This window comes from Hyperolius riggenbachi, chromosome 3 (assembly GCF_040937935.1).
Source record: "Hyperolius riggenbachi isolate aHypRig1 chromosome 3, aHypRig1.pri, whole genome shotgun sequence".
Taxonomy (NCBI): domain Eukaryota; kingdom Metazoa; phylum Chordata; class Amphibia; order Anura; family Hyperoliidae; genus Hyperolius; species Hyperolius riggenbachi.
The window spans coordinates 264,859,037-264,879,996 of NC_090648.1; the positions used below are offsets into that span (position 1 = coordinate 264,859,037).

General features: G+C 42.3%; 1 protein-coding gene across 1 annotated transcript in view; it reads right to left on the reverse strand.

Moving 5' to 3' along the window:
- The window catches only part of LAMB1 (laminin subunit beta 1), a 91,521-nt gene that overhangs the window by 7,874 nt on the left and 62,687 nt on the right, over positions 1-20,960 (reverse strand). Inside the window, exons 25-31 of the mRNA XM_068276291.1 lie at positions 13,959-14,328; positions 13,467-13,642; positions 11,845-12,086; positions 11,124-11,327; positions 9,214-9,358; positions 4,434-4,641; positions 2,558-2,699 (exon numbers count right to left, since the gene is read on the reverse strand). Of these exons, the coding sequence (XP_068132392.1) occupies positions 2,558-2,699; positions 4,434-4,641; positions 9,214-9,358; positions 11,124-11,327; positions 11,845-12,086; positions 13,467-13,642; positions 13,959-14,328 (1,487 nt within the window). The remainder of the gene's footprint in view (positions 1-2,557; positions 2,700-4,433; positions 4,642-9,213; positions 9,359-11,123; positions 11,328-11,844; positions 12,087-13,466; positions 13,643-13,958; positions 14,329-20,960) is intronic.

The window sequence follows — 20,960 nt, forward strand, 5'->3', positions numbered from 1 at the left end:
TCATACACCTAACGGAATACCTTGGCGTGTCTCCTTTCTAAAATGGGGTCACTTGTGGGGTTCCTATACTGCCCTGGCATTTTAGGGGCCTAAAACCGTGAGGAGTAGTCTGGAAACCAAATGCCTCAAAATGACTGTTCAGGGGTATAAGCATCTGCAAATTTTGATGACAGGTGGTCTATGAGGGGCCGAATTTTGTGGAACCGGTCATAAGCAGGGTGGCCTCTTAGATGACAGGTTGCATTGGCACTGAAGTGCAGGAAGCGCAGGATGTTCTCAAATCCTGACCTGGACATGGCAGCAGAGAATGTGGGCATGTAATGTATTCGGTGCGTAGACCAATAAGACTGCAATACATTCTTTTTGACTAGACCCATGTTAAGTGGAAGGCCCCAAAAAATGTAACTATGTAACTGTCAGGTTAGCTGCTCCCAGCCCCTCCACCTGAGTTTCCTGTTTGCATAATTAGTAGCAGATTTGCATATGATTTGCATCTGAATTGAATGCAAAGTGTGCAGAAAATCTATTTAGGTGCTTCACACTGAGCTGGTGGTCATTTCAGATGCAGCCTTAGTGGTATGCGCAGGCGTTCTCCTCGCTGTTCAACAAAATGTAAGTTACACTTTTTTTTTTTGCTTAGCTGCTCCCAATTTTAAATTTAGGTTACGTCACTTGCCCGGAGGTTTGCCTCACCGTGGCGCAAGTGTCTAGTATAATATACTTTACATGCAAACCATATTGGAAGCTAAAGTTCCTCCTAGTTTAATAAATGTTAGCACTTGTCTTGGATGCAGGGCATGCATTTTTCAGTCTGACAGAGGCGGTGTATGCCTGTGCGATTAACCATTCAATTGCAACATGTGTTTAGGGACGCGCAGCCTTTCCCCCCACCTTTCCAAAAAATGTTATGTTCGGAAACTTGGAGTGGTTTCCACCGAAAAGGCTGGGCATGGTAGCTTCTTGGATTGGCGGTTGCGTATTGTGTGGCATAACGGATGGTCTCAGCCACAATTAAGTCGGAGAGACCAGCAGTGATCAGAAAAAAAAATTGTCACTGCGGTGGGGCGGGTGAGGGTTTGGCCGGGTGATCAGAAGCCCGCAGGGGGCAGAGTAGGAGTACTAGAGGGTGACAGGAGGTGATTTATGGATGTTTCAAGGGGTGATTAGAGGGGAGAATAGATGAAATCAATGCACTGGGTAGGTGATTGGAAGGGGATCTGAGGGTTTGGCCGAGTGATCAGGAGCCCACACGGGGCAAATTAGGGCCTGATCTGATGGGTGGGTGTGACAGGTGTTTTATGGGTGTCTCAGGGTGTGATTAGGGGGGGGGGGAATAGATGCAAGCAATGCACTGGGGAGGCGATCGGGGGGGGGGGGGGCTGAGGGCAATCTGAGGGTGTGGGCGGTTAATTGGGTGCCTGCAAGGGGCAGATTAGGGTCTGATCTGATGGGTAGCAGTGACAGGTGGTGATGAGTGATTGATAGGTGATCAGGGTGTGATTAAAGGGGAGAATAGATGCAAGCAATGCCTGCCTGTCTGAGGGTGTGGGCGAGTAATTGGGTGCCACTATACTACACTATACATACATAGACATATGCCTATGGTGGGGATTACATTGTAAGCCTCTCCGAGGGACAGTTAAGTGGCAAGACTGTACTCTGTGCTGCACTGTGTAAAATGTCAGCACTATATAAATACTTACATCAATAAATGCTAACAAAAAAAACAGCTTTCTAGCTCCAATCACTGGCTGGCAGGCTGATCGCTGTGGCCCACCGTGCACGCTGTCAAATCTCACTCCTCGCGAGATAATGCCTATAGGCGTCCACAAGACATGAGAGAGCTGCTGTCCCACCACCATTCTGCGTTAGGTGGACGGGAAGCCATTAAAAAACATTGCATCAGTAAAAAAATTCCTATATACATTATTTAAAGGGACACTTAAGTCAAACAAAAAAAAAATTAGTTTTACTCACCTAGGGCTTCCAATAGCCCCCTGCAGCTGTCCGGTGCCCTTGCCGTCTCCCTCCGATACTCCTGGCACCGCCGGCAGCCACTTCCTGTTTCGGTGACAGGAGCTGACAGGCTGGGGACGCGAGTGATTCTTCGCGTTCCCAGACACATTAGCACCCTCTATGCTGCTATATGGTATATGATATATGCTATAGCAGCATAAATGGCGCTATTGTGGCCAGGAACACTAAGAATCACTCGCGTCCCCAGCCTGTCAGCTTCTGTCACCGAAACAGGAAGTGGCTGCCGGCGGGGCCAGGAGGATCGGAGGGAGATGGCGAGGGCACCGGACAGCTGCAGCGGGCTATTGGAAGCCCCAGGTGAGTAAAACTCATCTTTTTTTCTTTGACTTAAGTGTCCCTTTAACATGTGCAGACAACACACTGGCATCACTTATGTTTCCTTTTACACAATCAACGTAAAACTCATTTTTTTTTTACTTAAGTGTCCCTTTAATGATGAACCTCAGATGCACTTCAAGAATCAATAATCATTTTTTTTCATCATTACTGTGAGATTTCTCAGATACCAGGTTTGACTTACAGAAGTTAGAAGATTATTTGTCCCTTTAATGTCATCATTGGCCTGTTTAATGGCTTTTTCAGCTGCACTCTGTGCTCTGCTTACTTCCTCCAGTGCTTCTTTTACCATATCAGCTGCAGCCTTTACATCAGATGCATCCTGGCTGTAATCAAGAAGCAAACAAAAAAAAGGTCATTTAAAGCAAAGGTGGTCTATAATCTTATGCATGATGGCTAGGCTCGTACATACATATAAACAATCTGCCCAACTATCTTCTAAACTTGGCCTGTTGTAAGACAGTTGGGCATGTGTATGGCTGGTAAACAACAAGATGACCAACTGATAACAGGTTGTTTTCCAGATCCAACCGGTGGATCAACCTGCCCAACTATAGTGCAATTTGGCCATGTGTGTACAAGTCTCTTGAACAACTATGTTGCTGTTGAATGCGGACATATTGTGCAGTTTGTAATTTAGCTTGCGCACATAATGACTTGGTTGTTTAGTTGGGTTGTGTGTACGTACTTGTTGTGTAAACAACTTGTTGTGCAGTTGGTTATGCATTATGTTGGACATGTGTATGAGCCTTTAGCTGTACAGATCAATTTCATTGAAATCTTCACAACGGATATTAATTATTTAAAGGGCTGTGGTGGATCCAAGTATATGAATCCAGCATTTTATTGTAAAATGTTGGTTTCTTACCCTGTAAAAAGTTTTTCTCTTTTAAATCTGGCCTGATGAAAACTGGTAAACTGTGTTGAATGTGATCATAGCATGGTTGGAGAAGTAGCTCTGTTCCGTCTCTGGGCTGGGCAGTGCTGTTATTTAACAATGCTATGTATGAATTTCAGCTGTTTTTCAGCTGGTTGCATGAGAAACCATTTCATAGCTACAGATCTTTCGGCCCCGATGTGGACATTTGCCCAAACTATAAAAAGTATATTTCTCCTAGTTAAACACAACACAGTTCCCCCCCCCCCCCCGATCACTTAAAGATGTGGCACATCAAATTAGCTTTGAATTATCTATGGAGCACTATGAGGAACATTCCTTGCTTTGATGGGTTCACACCGTTCCAGATGCACAATGGAGCATTTAAAAACATATCCGATCAAGAGGTTAGTCTCATGTCAATCGCAAGTGTCATTTACCATTGTGCATCTGGTCTGCTCATATCGCCAGCCGCTGTCACATTTGATTTCACCACTGATCAGGTCCATAGATTGGAGCTGTGGCAGAAGCATATGAGGCTCCTCACTGGATTGCAAGAGACCAATGGGATTTTTCCCTCCACCATGGAGAACTCTCGGTCTGATGCATTCCAGTGGGAAGCCATGCTTCTGCCAGGGCTCTGATCTGTATACTGGCACTTTTCCCCTGCAATGGACCAGAGTGGCAGTGGTGGTGGACCTGAGGTGTCAAAAGACAGGTGAGTAACTGGCAAACTGTATGTGGCGACCAGCTTAGTGAGAAACTGACAGTCTGTTTTCATAGGCTTCCACAGATTCTGTCAGCATCTGCTTTATCAGAGATCCATATCCATATTCCACTCGTTGAAATGAAACAAACAGAACCATTATGAGCGGACCGATGTGAACAGATCCTATTGCATTGCATAGGATCTGTTCGCATGTCTCCTGATCTGTTCCGATAGGCGGAAGGTTTTGTTTCTGCCAGTGTGATCCCAGCCTAAAGGAATAGGGTGGGTCTGATAATACACAATTTAAAAACAATTATCTCAATAGCCTCCTATAATATCATGATTGACATTACAAACTTAAGTACACTTATCGTACGGAAATTATGAGATTCATTTCTACACAGTCTTTTAAGCCACCACCATGTGGCAAACACAAACTGCTGAGCCTTCTAATAAATGCAATGTAATATTTACCTTGATTGTTTAGCTTCATCTAGCAAGGACTCTGCTCTGGCTATGTCTCCAGCACTTTGCTGAAGAATACTTTCCACATTAGAAAGACTTTGCACACGTTCTCGGATATCCTCAGTAAGAGCTTGTAGCTGCTCTGGAGTAGTGGGCATCTCCATTTTCAAGACTTCACTGGCAACAGCTTCAATACTATCCAGATCAGCTCCATCCTCTATGAAAACATACATTTTCAGGAAGTTGTATTTTAAGAACAACATTTAACTCATGATCTTGACAATGATTACAATTATAATGAACACATTGAACAGTGATCATATAGAAAAAATAATTTTCAGACAAGTTTCTAAAGAGAAAAAGCAGAATAATATTAAAGGGGCACTATGGCGAAAAATGTTAAAATTTAAAATATGTGCAAACATAGACAAATAAAAAAATTACACTTTTCCAGAGTAAAATGAGCCATAAATTACTTTTCTCCTATGTTGCTGTCACTTACAGTAGGTAGTAGAAAGCTGGCAGAAGCGACAGGTTTTGCACTAGTCCATCTCTTCATAGGGGATTCTCAGCATAGCCTTTCTTCTTTATAAAGATATTCCCTAAAAAGGATTTAAACAATGCTGCTGACCAGCTTCCCTGCTCACTACACAGTTTTTTGGCAGTTGGACAGAGCAATTGCCATTCACTAAGTGCTTTTGAAAATAAATAAATCCCTGAGAATCCCCATGAAGAGATGGACTAGTCCAAAACCTGTCGCTTCTGTCAGATTACTACCTACTGTAAGTGACAGCAACATTGGAGAAAAGTAATGTATGGCTCATTTTACTCTGGAAAAACGTACTTATTGTTTATGTTTGCACATATTTTAAATTTTTTCGCCATAGTGCCCCTTTAAGTTCACACAAAAGCAGGCCACAAGCCCACAACTGAGAACGTGTTCGTAAATATCAATTTATTTTCACCCTAACATATTTTTTCCCTCCCGTTAATGGTAGAACAGAAGCATTTTAATGTCTAGATTTTTGGGGGGGCTAGATTAGGGTATGGTCATGTCTGTGGCAGACAGACAGTCCAGATGAGAAGGCCTGATAGTACACATATTAGGCTATTCCTATGAAAATTAACCTCATTCTTGCATATTGAAAGGGTCATAATATCTCCTTTCTGTCCTCTCCACCTTCAATCTCAGATATCTGCCCAATCTTCTTTATGCTTAAAGGAATACTGTAGGGGGGGGAGGGGGGGAAATAAGTTGAACTTACCCAGGGCTTTTGAAGGTACCCGCAGACATCCTGTGCCCGCGCAGCCACTCACCGATGCTCTGGCCCCGCCTCCAGTTCACTTCTGGAATTTCAGACTTTAAAGTCTGAAAACCACCGCCTGTGTTGCCTGTCCTCGCTCCTGCTGTGGTCACCAGGAGCGTACTGCGCATGCACAGACCATACTGGGCCTGCGCAGTACACTCTGGGTGACATCAGTGGGAGCGAGGACACGGCAACGCAGGCGCAGTGGTTTTCAGACTTAAATCTCTGAAATTCCAGAAGTGAACCGGAGGCGGGCCGGAGCATCGGCGAGTGGCTGCACGGGCACAGGATGTCTGCGGGGGACCATTAGAAGTCCCGGGTAAGTTCAACTCATTTTCCCCCGACCCCCCTACAGTATTCCTTTAAAGATTTTTATGCTCTCACCTGCATCTTGACACTAGAGCACTTTATGGCATTAAAACCTGAGCATAAATTGGCTGTCACATTAACCTTTCAACAGCCAGTTTTGTTTTTTCCTACATGTGCTGTGGTGAGTTTCCTTTCCCTAGCAAGCTATAATGCAAAACGGCACAGGGAGCGGTTTCATATTTACCTGTCCAGACTCAGGGTTGACTCTCTTTTTCCCCTAGAACACACCATGCAATATCGACATCTTCTGAGTTCTGATCACATAATATGATGTGATTGGGACCCAGAGGATGGTGTCAGCGTTGTACCACCTCTTTTCTACTACTGCGTGGTTCTGCAACACTGACACCATCCTCTGAGTCTCAATCACATGTCACATGCATTGGAGGATGAAGAGAGTCGATCCCAAGTCCGGACAGTAAATATGGAAGTGCTCCCTGCACCTACTCTTCGTTAGGCAGGCAGAGTTTTGCCAGCCTTCACTGCCCTGCCACGGTCTATAACCAGACAACTCGGGTAGTGCTGCTAATAGGTTAAAGATGACTGACTTAGGAAATACGATACATGACTTGCAAATATATATTTATAGAGAGCACGAGGCTGCAGCACCACCCCAAACCATCAGGTGGCACTGCACTATTTTTATCTTTAGTTGTAATATAATTTCAGTGCAACAGGTTATTTTACATTGTAAAGTAATTTCAGATCAATAGGGGGTGCTATGGCACACTCTATTAGGGGAGTGATGGTTGCATGATTAATAGTTTCCATAATCATATGCAAATTTGATACAAATATTTAAAAAGCTCATTAAGGACTTTTTGTAATTTTTTTTTAACTTCATCCTTCATGAGCTTCTTAATTATTTGTATCAAGAAATATTGCAGTGCCACAGCCTCCTGGTCTGAATATCAGAGCAGAGGCTGTCCCGTAGTGGCAGTCTTATTTTAGGTTTGTTTTTCAATCCTTTTATAGCCCAACACTAACTTTCTAAACCCACTTAGAGAGAGAAAACCCTTACCTACAGCAGAGGCTCATGGTCTCGGATTACATTTACATGCATGCACTGATTGTGTCGCCTTTAATTGATTTTTGAATTTCAATTAAATTGGATTGTTACAATGTAGCAACTGTTTGCCTGAGGAAAGCAGGAATGGCCTCCTAAAACTAGTTGTATTTGTTACATTAATTAAAGAATCAGTTACTTCCAGCACAGGTCTTCTGTGCTTTCTTTCAGCCACTTCAGTGCTACTGCTCACCACCCAGCCACCACTGTGGTGTATCTGAAGAGCAGTGTGTGGATTGCCAGCTTTTTAGGAAAGAGACTCTTCCTGCCAAGGGATTGAGTCTCATACAGCCCATAGGTGCCTGCAGCTCTGGTGTTACAGCCAGTGCTGGTACACCAACGGCTACAAACCAGACAGCTGCTCCTGATAACCTGCTTCCAGCCACAGGATCCCTTTGGACAAAGAGCCTGCTTCTGACCTGGTCCCTGGTCTGAGAGGGCCAAAAGCCTGCAAGCTGATAATACCCATAAGGGCATATCAGCCACCACATCAGGTGAGATCTGTCTACAACCGGCTGGTCTCCCTTTTATCATCAGTCTTCTGAGTGCGCTCTTTTTGTGTTTTTTTCCCCTAACCCATGTCCTTTATAGATTTATCTGCCACTGCAAGTGGACCACACAGAGCAGCACTGACTTCCATCACCCAACATATCATCTACATATAGAAGACTAATATTATCCAGCTCCCTTTCCCCTGTTCTCGTTTCAGCACGGGGGTTATTTAAGTTTACCTATCTTTTCACAAAGATGTCCTATATGGACAATGTATTACATTTTTTTGTCTAAGTATTAGGGTTCCTCATGAGAGATGCAATGACGGAAGCTTTTTGATTGTGCCTTCGTTCTTCTCCTCCTCCCCAATGAACTTGCGAAGAGGAAAAATTTAGAGAGCCACTGCCCGTGATTATCCCTGAAGATTAATTATCATGCCTGCTATGTGTCACTACTAGTCCATTAGGATAATAGGATATGAGCGCAGTGAATTACAAATTTAGTGAGCTATGTAAACATATAGTTTCTGTACTATGTACTAATATCTTTATTTTAATGTATAACATTGTTTGCATTTTTATTTACCCATGGTTTTTTTTTTTCTGATCCTGAACTGCAAGCAGATTCAATCACACTAATCAAATCTGCCAGAAACCTATTACTAAACATATTTGATGGATCGTAATTTCAATTGATTTTGATCAAGAATGGATCAAAACTATCAAACTGAGTGTATGGACAGTTTCCTTCCATTGTGGGCGTGGCAGGAGCAGCATTTGACAGTCCATAGCTTTGCACTGTATCGAACAGTGCACCACTGTCATTCGATTGATTTTCAGTAGATTTTCTGCTGAAAGTTATTGTGCAGTGTGTGGCAGGAATTGATTCTTCTCTGATCATTTTGCCACGTTGGAGGTCATTCCATTATTTTATGTAGCCACTGAATTTTCTCATATACATATTTTGTATGTCACAGACTCAAAGTGCTGCAGCCCAGACTATTAGGAATGTAGCATGTTTACATAGGTTTAAAAAAAAAAAAAAGTAGGTCCTTTATTCCCCTCAGTACAGGCTCATAGTATTGTTGGCTATCCAAGAACACGTCTATGAACTGATAGCTGGATAGTGTAATGGTTAAGGGCTCTGCCTCTGACACAGGAGACTTGGGTTCGAATCTCAGCTCTGCCTGTTCAGTAAGCCAGCACCTATTCAGTAGGAGACCTTGGGCAGGACTCTCTAACACTGCTACTGCCTATAGAGCGCGTCCTAGTGGCTGCAGCTCTGGTGCTTTGAGTCCACCAGGAGAAAAGCGCAGTATAAAGGTTCTGTGTTTGTTTGTTTGATAGAGGAAACAACTACAAGTGCAGGATAAGAAAAAAAAAACACATTTTGAAAGAAAAAAAAAAAAAAAAAAAAAAGTGGAAAAAGGATTATTTCACTTTCATTTTACAATTACTCTGGAGTCTGTAAACAATATACATATATATGTGCATCTTGGTTAGATGCGCTGCCATTTTCATTTCTCGATGTATGCAATTGTAAACAATATACATACGCATTAAAAAGTCCCTAATTTGCTTGATGAGGTTCCTTAGATCTTCATTGCTTTTGTCAACTTTTTCTTTTGTTGCATTTGCTTTGTTTAGAACACTCTGGGCATTCTGCTTTGCCTCTTCTGCTCTCAGCTTTGACTCGGCAACCTATTAACAGAAAACAAAAAAGGAGGAAAAAAAAAGTCCTCTGAATTGCCACACGTTCTCCATGTAAGCTTGTGAAATAAGTATGTCGATTCCACAGTGGACCTCCTCTTGAGTATGACCATTTGGCTAAGGGGGAAACATAACCTAGTGGCCTTTGGAGCATGGTCACTGTGATGGGGTAGGATCCGAGACAAACTTTTTCTATTTGAATTTTTGTGCCCCTTACATATAGTTTCTCAGGCATTCTCCCCCCCAAATGCTTATTTTTATTATATGAATTACTGTTTAAACAGATAAACTACTAGAGCCACGCCCAAGTTCTTCCAGCGCCTCGGAGTTTCATGGGGCTGAGCTTTAGCGAGGAGGCACGTCACATCTTTATTAGCATTTTCCTGCCCCACTGTGCACCGATTGGTGGAGTCGCACCGGGTTGCAGTGGAGGCAGGAAGTCGCTGATTGGTGGAGGCCCTCCCGGCTGGAGTGGAAATAGGAAGCCGCTGTCAGGGGACCATGAGCACACTAGGAGCCAGGCGGGCGGCCGATTCCCCAGTAACTGTCGCAATCCCCCGCCGCCAGCCGCTACTCTGAACGCATAGCAAAGCGACCTGCTGCACCATTATGACAGGACAGCGGGTTGCCTATTAGCATGCATACAGGAAGTCTTGTCTCTGAAGACCAGGTCTTGTATTTTAATTGCTCCAAAAAATTATATATATATTTTATATTTTCAGAAGAGGTCTGATTTTTCTATGAACAGCTACATTTATTCATGTCATATTTGGAACATCAAAATCATCATGGATTTCTCATAACTGACTACCGGTAAATTGTATTTTTCCATGTACAACAATCTACAGTTACAGAGACCCCAGCACTTGCCAAGCCTTATTTTTAGAGGTGTTGTGGGCTCTTTTGTGGCTGTCTACTTGCCTTGGTGAAGGGTGGATATCTGCCCTGCAATCTACTGCCAAATGGTTTTTTTTTTTTTTTTTTTTGCATGGATAGTTGCATGGGCACTAATGAAACTGACTTTTTTATGAAGCCTAACTAGGGCTTATTTTCAGAGAAGGGCTTATATTTTGAGCATCCTCAAAACTGCTGAAAAATCATGCTAGGGCTTATTTTCAGGGTAGGTCTCATTTACAGGGAAACAAAGGTACTCAAGCTTGCTTCGGGATCACTTTGAACAACAACTTACAATTGTTATCAATAAACCCAATTGTATGCATGCTCCTATCTTTTGGGGCTTCCTGGCCAAGGTTGGTGATTCCATAAGGGTAAACGAAGCCACTGCAAAGAGACCTGTGTTCTCCAGAGTCCACCAAGTCACTGATTGCTGATGTCACAACAACTCCATGGTCAATGCCTAACTAAACTAAGGGGCTTCATGTTCATTTTTTCATTTTTCGCTTAGAACAACAACAAAAAATCCATGCCCTTGCTGAATATAAACTCTGGGCACAGGAGATAGGAACAGGGATACAATCTTCACAGGGATTCTAACTTCAACAAGCTAAACAAAAAAAAGTTTTATTTATTGCTGTCTCTGTCCCATTAGGACAAATAGCAAGATACATTTTCCTAGATGAGGAAACGTTTAGACTGTCTGTATCCATCTATCTATCTATCTATCTATCTATCTATCTATCTATCTATCTATCTATCTATCTATCTATCTATCTATCTATCTATCTATCTATCTATCTATCTATCTATCTCTGTGAGTGGCACTTTAATTTGTAAGCATTTCAGTTGCCATACTAACCAGCTTTGAGAGCTCCTCCACTTCGGCTATTGCATTCAGAATATCCTTGTCAAAATTCTTGGCTGTTTTCCATGCACTGTTTGCCACAGTCACTAAACCATCACAGCCTTCTCCTCCACATACTTTCTTGCCATCTTTTCCTGTGCAACCAAGCCCTCCACAGGGTGATGCCTCACAAGATGGACCAGCTGGTGTGCCACACGTCTGCAATAAAACACATTGCCATAAAAATGAAGCTACTTTGTGTTGAATAGTGGTGGTTTAGGGATGTCTTAGTTACTGAGATGAAATGCAAAACAAATGCAGAATTACTGAATGTAAACCCATAGCTCAGTGTCCACATTTTACTGCAATTGTGTGGAATAACACAATTTGCAATGCAGAAAGTTTTGCATTATGCAAGCCATTACCTGGATGGTCAGGTTTGCCAATTAGCCTTCCTATAGTAATGTCAAATGCTGCTTGTCTAAGGAAACAGCAGTCAGCATCAGTGAATTATCTGTTCAAAGCAGGTTCAGTAGAAGAAAAAAATCCAGATTTATCTAGAAGTAGACCTTCAGAAAACACAAAGCCTCTGATAGACCCACTTGTTTCTGGCTAAGTACCCATTGCCCTGGCCAGCCAGCATTTGTATCTCATTATGCATCAAATGTTTCAAAAATGTGTTACAATACAAAACAGTAAAAAATGACAAAGATCTGAGGGTAGACTTTTTGTGTACCTTTTCAGAGAGTGGTGAAAGATCCAAATTCTGCACCTCGCCTGCAAGTTCATCCAAAATGCGTGACTGCTCCTCTTGTCCTTCCTTAAATGCCAGATATTTCTCATCTATGAGATCTTCTACTTTTTGTCGTGTTACAGCTGAATGTTCCACAATGCTATCTGGGTTGACGGCAGAGGCGTTGACCTTCTCTTCAGCATCCAGAGACATCTGGAAGTATTTATTGATGCTGTCCATAGCTCCTATAAACACAGCACAAAATGTGTGTGAGCTTTGCCTTTCATAAACCATGCTGATGCACAAAAAATAAAAAAATAAATAAAAAAATTACTTACTACATTCCTAAACTCAAATTTTATTTTCACTTTTTTACTGCACTGTATATGTCACAAGGTATAGTGGCTGTACCTCTGCAGTGAGCGATAGATTGGTAGACATACATTTACTTTTGAATATGCTGGCAAAAATCAGGCAAGCTGACAGAATGTATGCAGTGAGGGCACAAATGATTGTCAATTCACCATACTGTCTTGGAATAACAATGTAATAGCTCTGGTTGGCTGAGCCTGTCTGCAACGCTGACCCAGCTCTCAATTATATATGCCTCTTCTCATGGACTGCATCACCCAGCCAGTGTCTGCAGGCATACCACACCTCGCAGTGGCCTGAGCCCCCCCCTGTTAAAAGCAGAGTAGTTTTCCTCTGCAAGTGTATTGCAAAACATCTAATTTATCTAGGCCATGCAATTTCCAGAGAAAGAGAAGACAGCTATTTCTGAACAGAAAGGTGTTCACTTGAAGCTGTTTTTTTTTAAGGTACATCCGTTACTTAAGGGCTCCATGAAATACTACATTCTAAATAATGTTCTCCTAACGACATCTGTCATAGTAGTGAACATCTATAGTGCCCTGTTCTGTTTTCCTGGTAACAGTTACGCTGAGGACCCATTACATATCTTTCACCATGTTGCTATCTTTGGAGAAGAATGTCTCACTTGAAAAATGGAGATAACCAGGACACTGTGCAGAAGAGCAGATTAGAGTCAGCTAGTTAAAGGAGCATTTGTCCAGAATAGTCTGGCATAGTAAAGCTTGTTGTGCCAGCTACAGCTTTCAATTTCAAAAGAGCTGCACATACCACAGATCTGTGGTAGAGATTGAGAGAACGTTTCCTGGTACTTCTGAGACCTCCTGGGAATCAGACTGGGAAACAGAAGAAAAACCAGGAGCCAAATGGTGAAGTATGTCTGGACAACTGTATTAGGATAGCTAAGGAGGAAAACGGGCATGCTGCTTTTGGCCGCATGTGATGGGTGCTAGTGGGCAAAGATGCTGGGGATGTACCTACTAGTCTGCAGGATGAACAGACTAGTGGGTCACCTCAAGAGCACTAGCTCCGACTAACCAATATGTATCTTGGTTCATGGTACTATGGAGTCTCTCTGCACTTTGCAAGAAAGGGGCTGCTGTCTGTCAGGATGTAGGATTTTTTTTTTAGCTAAATACTAGCAAGAAAAAAAAAAGTTTTTATTTAAGATTTCACAGCAAAATTGATGCGTAGAAGTGCAACTAAAGTCTATGATTTTTTTTTTATGACAAAGAATATGTAGAATGAAAATTTACCTCTAACATTAGAAATCTTCATATACTCCAACTGTTCCCCAAGCTCTTTCAATGCCTTGCTGACACTGTCTGCATCAGCCTGGAGCTCTGCCAGTTTATTTGAGCCATTGAGGTTGATGTCAGCAAGCTTCTTCTCCACTTCTGCAACTTTCTCCCAGACTTCTGACTTAAGCTTCCTAAAAGACAGCCACAGTTGTCCAGAAATGAGCATTGTTATTATATTGCCAGGCTTGCTCCACAAACTATGGAAAATAAGCATTGTGTGCCAGTGTTTACGTATTGCAAAATAATAAATATAAAATATTGTATTACACACACACACACACACACACACACACACACACACACACACACACACACACACACACACACACACACACACACACACACACACACACACACACACACACACACACACACACACACACACATATATGTATATTTTAGATATATACATATTTAGCAGATTTAATAAAAATCAATGCAACGTACTCTGCCTCATCAAAAAGTTGGTCAATATTTGTGATTGGCTGAGTAGCAGGATTCTGTGAGATGATGGTCTGAACTTCCTCTAGCATGTCCTGGACTTTATCGATGGTTTTCTGGTATGGTCCAACCACCCCAGTGATTTTCAGAGCGTTAGCACGGTTCAGCATCTGGTTGGTCTTGTTGGCCAGTTCTTTAATGATCACATCCCAAAGGCCAAAACACTTGTGGCAAGGAGCGCAATTTGGGAAAATTCCAGAATATCCACGAGCGCATTTATCACAGCGGAAACCTTCTACACCCTCATTGCAAATACAGTGACCAGTGGATCGATCACACTGAGGTGTCTGTATACCTCTTGAGTCACAATCACAAGCTGTAAAAAAAGATAAGAAGAAGAAAAACAAAACCTAGTCATTTTGTGCAGGTATGTAAAACAGACTCTGTAGTCATATTATTTAAAAATGACAAGTACAGAAGCAAACTACAGCTTAAAAGGAATATCAGGGGAAAAAAACAACAACAAAAAAACCAAAAACATTTACTTATCCGGGCTTCCTCCAGCCCCTAGCAGCTGCTATGTCCCTCGCCGCAGCTCCACTCTCAGCCGCTGGCTCTAGTCCACGACAGTGCAGAGGCTGACCTCGTCAGGTCATCCTCTATTGCGCCTGGGCGAGCACCGCTGTCAATCACTTGCACGTGGTGTGGAGTGTACTGCACAGGCGCAGTAGTTTTGCATCTGCGCAGTACACTCCACAACACTCGCGAGAAATTTAAAGTGGCTCTCGCGCAGGCGCAGTAAAGGAAAACCAGGCGAAGTTAGCCTCTGCACCGTTGGGGACCGGGAGCCAGCAGCTGAGAGTAGAGCTGCGGCGAGGGACATAGCAGCTGCTAGGGGCTGGAGGAAGCCCCAGGCAAGTAGATACCATTTTATTTTGCAGCTCAGACGTTACCTTTAAGCAGCTTATAAAAAATAAAAACAGCTAGGCTGGATTCACACTGTTAAACACACGTGTTAGAATGTGCGTGAACTGCAATAGATAATGTGCACATTTTAACGTACAATTTACTTCAAAGCCTGCATCCAGCGAGTTAGAAAAATGTGATTCGTTACAACACAGAGATGTGAGCTAACAAACAGAATTATTTTGCAATGCAAACAATATCCTTATTTATGAGTGAACAAAGGTAATAGAGGCGCCAAAATAGGATAAAATAATTAAAATCAGTTGGCGCCTCTATTACCTTTGTTCACTCATATACTTAGTCCACCCCTGGTGGAGGGGTGTATCCCCAATTCTTTTTTCCTGTCTATAGAGAACGACTTTTTAGACCTGAGTGGGGTCAGGTTATAATTCTCCCCACTTGCTGTCCCAGTGGTCGCCTGTGCGGTGACCCGTGTTTGTGAGTATAATCTTAAAACACATACATTCTTCATTCTTTATTTAACATACTACACCAGATTGGGCTCTCGGTTCTTTTTTCCTCGTTTCCAAAATATCCTTATTTATATCAATACTTACTTAATTGTTTTTTTAAGCAACAAACACACAAGAAAGGACTATAAACGGACAAACCATAGGATAAAGTGGTTTTACACCCCCACAAAAAATAAAAATCCACAAATTCATCATAGCATTTTTTGGCATACTATTTAAAGAGACTCTGAAGTTTCTTAAAAATCCTCGTTTTATTACAAAATCCTGTTTAACATATTAGCCCTACCTAAACCGCCGCATCCTCGCCGCTGTAATCTACCTAAATCCCCCCCAAACTCCCTGGGGGCAATCCGGGCAGCGCTTCCGTGAGAGGCAGAGCCATAAGCCGCAGCTCTGCCTCTCAGTGCGTCTGTCAGCCCGGATCATCGCCTCACCCCCGCCCCTCTTAGTCTTCCTTCACTGAGAGGGCGGGGGAGAGGTGAAGATCCACCGCTGATAGACCCGAATAGAGGCAGAGTTGCGGCTCATTGCTCTGCCTCCAACAGCAGCAAAATCCACGACCAAGAAAGCCGTGGATTTTGCGGGGGAAAGGGAGGGGGGAGTTAGGGGCGGATTTAGATAGATTACAGCCATGGGGATGCGGCGGTTTAGGTAGGGCTAACATGTTAAACAGGATTTTGTAATAAAAAAAGGATTTTTAAGAGACTTTAGAGTCTCTTTAAGTAAAACTTCACAGATGTAAAAATAAATAAAGCGTTGTATGTGTGACAGATGGCTATTATTTGCCCTTCGGACTAACCTCAAAGGGTGCTACAATATACATCCATACACACAACAGCATGAGCTGTGTGAAAACAGTGGTTACAGGACAGAGAGGTAATGCACTGGTTTTAACCCTGACAAGGATTATAAATGACAAAAAAAAAAACAAACAAACAAAAAAAAACACAATATCCAGGTTAATGTCCCCAAGTGAGGACACTTTAAGAAAACCTGTAACGACAAAAAAAAAAACCCTGTAAGGTATACTTACCTCAGGAGAGGTAAGCCTGTGGATCCTAACGAGGCTTCCCCTGTCCCTCCGTTTAAGTGCGATCCTGCGCAGGCGCACTAGCGGCTCTTCGTTCTGGCTAAGGTGGAAGTAGCCGAGCCCAACCGTATCTGCTCTGCTGCACAGTAGCGAGTCCTTTGCGCCTGCACAGTAGAGCGGTTCGATCGTGCTCGTCTATTTCCACCTTAGCCCATATGAACGGCCGCTAGTGCACTTGCGCAGGATCGCGGTAGGTAAATATTACCCACGCCTGCATTGTTGCTTGTCAGGTTAGTCAAGGGACTTTTGGGGGATCCAGTGCTGGATTCCCCCAAGGTACAGAGGACGGGGAAGCCTCATTGGGACCCGGAGGCTTCCCCTTTCTGAGGTAAGCATCCTCCAGAGGTTTTTTTTTCCATCACAGAGTCTCTTTAAAGGGAACCTAAACTGAGAAGGATATGGATTTTTCCTTTTAAAATACCAGTTGCCTGACTCTCCTGCTGATCCTGTGTCACTAATACTTACAGCCACAGCCCCTCAACAAGCATGGAGATCAGGTGCTCTGACTGAAGTCAGACTGGATTAGCTGCATGCTTGTTTCAGGTCTGTGATCCTGACACTACTGCAGGCAAAGGCATCAGATGGACTGCCAGGCAACTGGCATTGTTTAAAAGGAAACATCCATATTCTTATCAGTTTAGGTTCCCTTTAAGCAAGGTAAACTGCATGGGGACCTGGAGCCATGCAAGTGGGTGACTGAGTAGCTTCAGACAGGGTGGCAGGAGTTATACATGAGTAACAGAATATAAGGCTGTGGGCATGGAGGATCATAAATGACATGTACCAAACAGTCCTGGTAAGTGAGTAGTCAAACTATTGCAGACAAAGTAGTAAGTAAATGAGAATAGGTAAAGGTCAACAGACAGAGCAGGCGGAGTAACAGCCACCGTAAATATCCAGACAGCAGTTTGGAAAAAGTTCCCTTTTCACTGTACTTTAAATAGAAACCGTGACCAATAATTGAACTTCATCCCAATCAGTAGTTGAGCCCCCTTTTACATGAGAAATCTATTACTCTTCACAAACAGGTCATCAGGGGAATCTGTATGGCTGATATTGTGGTGAACCCCCCCCCCCCCACACACACACACACACACACACACAAGAAACTCTGGAGGACCATGGTACTCCTGGCAGTTTCCTGTCTGTGAACATTGCTGCATTGTGGGAAATAGCCATTTACAGCTGTTTCCAACTGCCAAAACAGCAAGTAGCAGCTACATCACCTGCCAGCAGTAAAAATGTCACCATGTGATAAATGTCAGAATGTAAATCAGGAATTTAAAATATTTTACAATGGGCAAACACTGACTAAATCATTTATACATAATTATTGCAAAAATGAAGCACTTTTGTATTACATTATTTTCACTGGAGCTCCTCTAAGTAAGCAACAGCAGTTTTGTGGTGAGCTGTGGTGAGTTACCTATTACCTATACCCATACCCTATTACAAACAGCACATCAAAACTGAGATGGAAGTTAAGTTACGCAAGTGGTTAATATCACAGCAATGCACCCAGGACGCCCCAGCATAGTGCAGAGCAATGCACCCACTGAATACAGGAATCAGGAAAACGGATCAGTCCTCGGAAGTAAACGAGGGTGTCACAGGAAAAAGAGGAGCTAGCATGGATGCAGATGTCTAACTGAAAAGGGGGGGGGGGTCTGTGTTGCAGGTGGATGGATCCTGTTGTGCCAGCAGGGATCCACAGGGCCACAGCCCAGATTCCAAGCTAGTTGACTAGTGGGCAGACAGCCTCTGGTGAAGCCCAATGTCACACAGATCTCTCACCTCAAACTGCCAAGCTAGGTACTGAGGTGCTAAACCATTAGTCTGCTGCATGTGCAAAACTCAAGATAAAGGAAAAAGCAAAATAACAAAATACCGTAAATTTAGAATCACATTGTAAGGGCATTGTCCCTCATACAGACACCAAATGGAAACTTGAACTTGGTGCTAAGGTGGAGAGGCTATAGCTTACATGGCAGAGCTGTATTACTTAGTGCAGGCATGGGCAAACTTGGCCCTCCAGTTGTTAAGGAACTACAAATCCCACAATGCATTTGCCTTTATGAGTCATGACTGTGGCTGTCAGACTCCTGCAATGCATTGTGGGACTTGTAGTTCTTCAACAGCTGGAGGGCCAAGTTTGCCCATGCCTGACTTAGTGTCTTATCTTATAGGCAAAACTATATCCCATGGGTTACACTGTGTCCCTCAAGGAAAGAATGAGGAAAAAAAAAATGATGATTTTATTACTGACCTCTTTTTCCTATCTTTGGGCCTACCAATTTTATATTATTTATTTATTTATTTATAAAGTGCCAACATATTCCGTGGCGCTGTACAATGTAAGAAAACAAACAAGGGATACATAATGATACAGACAATGATATACATCAAATATGAACACTGATATGAAATACAGCACTGCTGATTACAATTGCAAATTTAACATGACTAAAATGTATAAAATGTCTAACAGAGTACAAGCAATTAAATTAATAACATTCCATGACACAAAATGATGAGAGCCTTGCCTTTGTGAGCTTACAATCTAGCTACAAGATTCCATACAGGTCCCAGGGACAGAAAGTAAGGGACAATATCAACTAAGCAGACACTGACAGTAACACAAGGCTCAAAGGTTACCTCATATTGTCCAAAGATAAAATAAAACATTCTGGAATGGCTTTTTACGTCTAAAACCGGTTGATGAAATCTTTACTTTAGAGCATAAATGTAGGGTTCTTTATATAAAAGTCTTTAAAACGTATACAGTGCACTGGTTTCAAACATGAGACAAGCACATTCTTCATTGTTCATATGCAAATATTATGAATAGTGGAGTTCATTATAGGACTCCAAAGAATACAGCTCTTCTTTTCACTAGAAAACCTGCAAAGGCCCAACACCCAAAGCGATTAGTTTTCCCTATGGATGTTTTAAGAGGGGGGAGACTTTCTTTAGAACACAACAAAAAGCCTTGTCAAAAGAGGGTCACTTAAACTCCTTCTTAGATAAGGATCAGGACTGGGAGGGAGTCACCAAATACAAAAGCCATTAACCCCCACAAAAGAAAGGAATGCCAAGCTAAAAATTAAACATAAGTGATCTTTGATCTGTGGGAAGCACTGAAGTTTAAATTTCAAGTTCCCACTCCTTTAACAACCATGGATAACCAAACAAGATAAATCATATTTTCAAAGCAGCTTGTAAGTTTTGTTTTTTTCATTAAAATATGTTCAGGATGAATATCCTGTTCTCCTATAATAAAACAGCAGCACTTAATGTAGTGAAATAGGATAGAACGTAATAAAAAGACAACTGGAACTGGTCCACAGAAAATGAGAAATGAAAGCTACAGTCTCAGTTCTGGCATTGGCAACTGTCATGTCTCTTCTTAAAATGAGACCATGCAGAATTATTATGAAGCATTTTTTTTAATAAACATACAAAAGTATGCAGCACAGAACTAAAAATAATAATAAAAAAAGTAGTTCAAAGAGATTATTGCTGAAAATGCTCACATGTGTGGGATGCTGTTGCCTTCCCCACATAAACACTACTTAGGTGGCCTGGCAGACAAGATTGTTTAAGGACCGCATCAATAAGTTTATGCAGCTCTCTAAATACTGTAATCATTAATGCTGGTGTGACACGTACAGTATATATTCTTAAAGGGGTACTATGGCGAAAAAAATTGTTAAATTTAAAATATGTGCATAGACAAATAAGAACATAAACCAATAAGAAGTTGTTTTTTTTCCCCAGAGTAAAATGAGCCATAAAATACTTTTCTCCTATGTTGCTGTCACTTACAGTAGGTAGTAGAAAGCGGACAGAAGCGACAGGTTTTGGACTAGTCCATCTCTTCATAGGGGATTCTCAGCAAGGGTTTTATTCCTTATAAAGATATTCTCTAAAAAGGATTTCAACAATGATGCTGGCCAGCTTCCCTGCTCCCTACACTGTTTTTTGCAGGTTGGACGGAGCAACTGCCAATCACTAAGTGCTTTTGTAAATAAATCCCTGAGTAACCCCCCCCCCATTAAGAGATGGACTAGTCCAAAACCTGTAGCTTCATTCAGATTTTTACTACCTACTGTAAGTGACCGCAACATAGGAGAAAAGTCATTTATGGCTTATTTTACTCTGGAAAAAAAAAACGTACTTATTGGTTTAGGTTTGCACATAATTGAAATTTTTTGCCATAGTTCCCCTTTTAATCTAAGCTTCAACTGTCAATTCTTAAATAACTGCAAAAGGATCCAAGATGATTGATGGTTTGAAACGATTGATTCATTTGGTCCAGAGTTTCTGGCTCTCCCGCCTGATAAAATGATTGGGTGTGACTGAAAAATACAATCAACTGAACATCCTTAGCTTGTCAGCTTTTTTGTGTAGAGGCTGTTTCTTTAACTAATCTGGAAGAAGCACCAGATGACTGCAATTGAAATGTGTGTGGCTAGCACT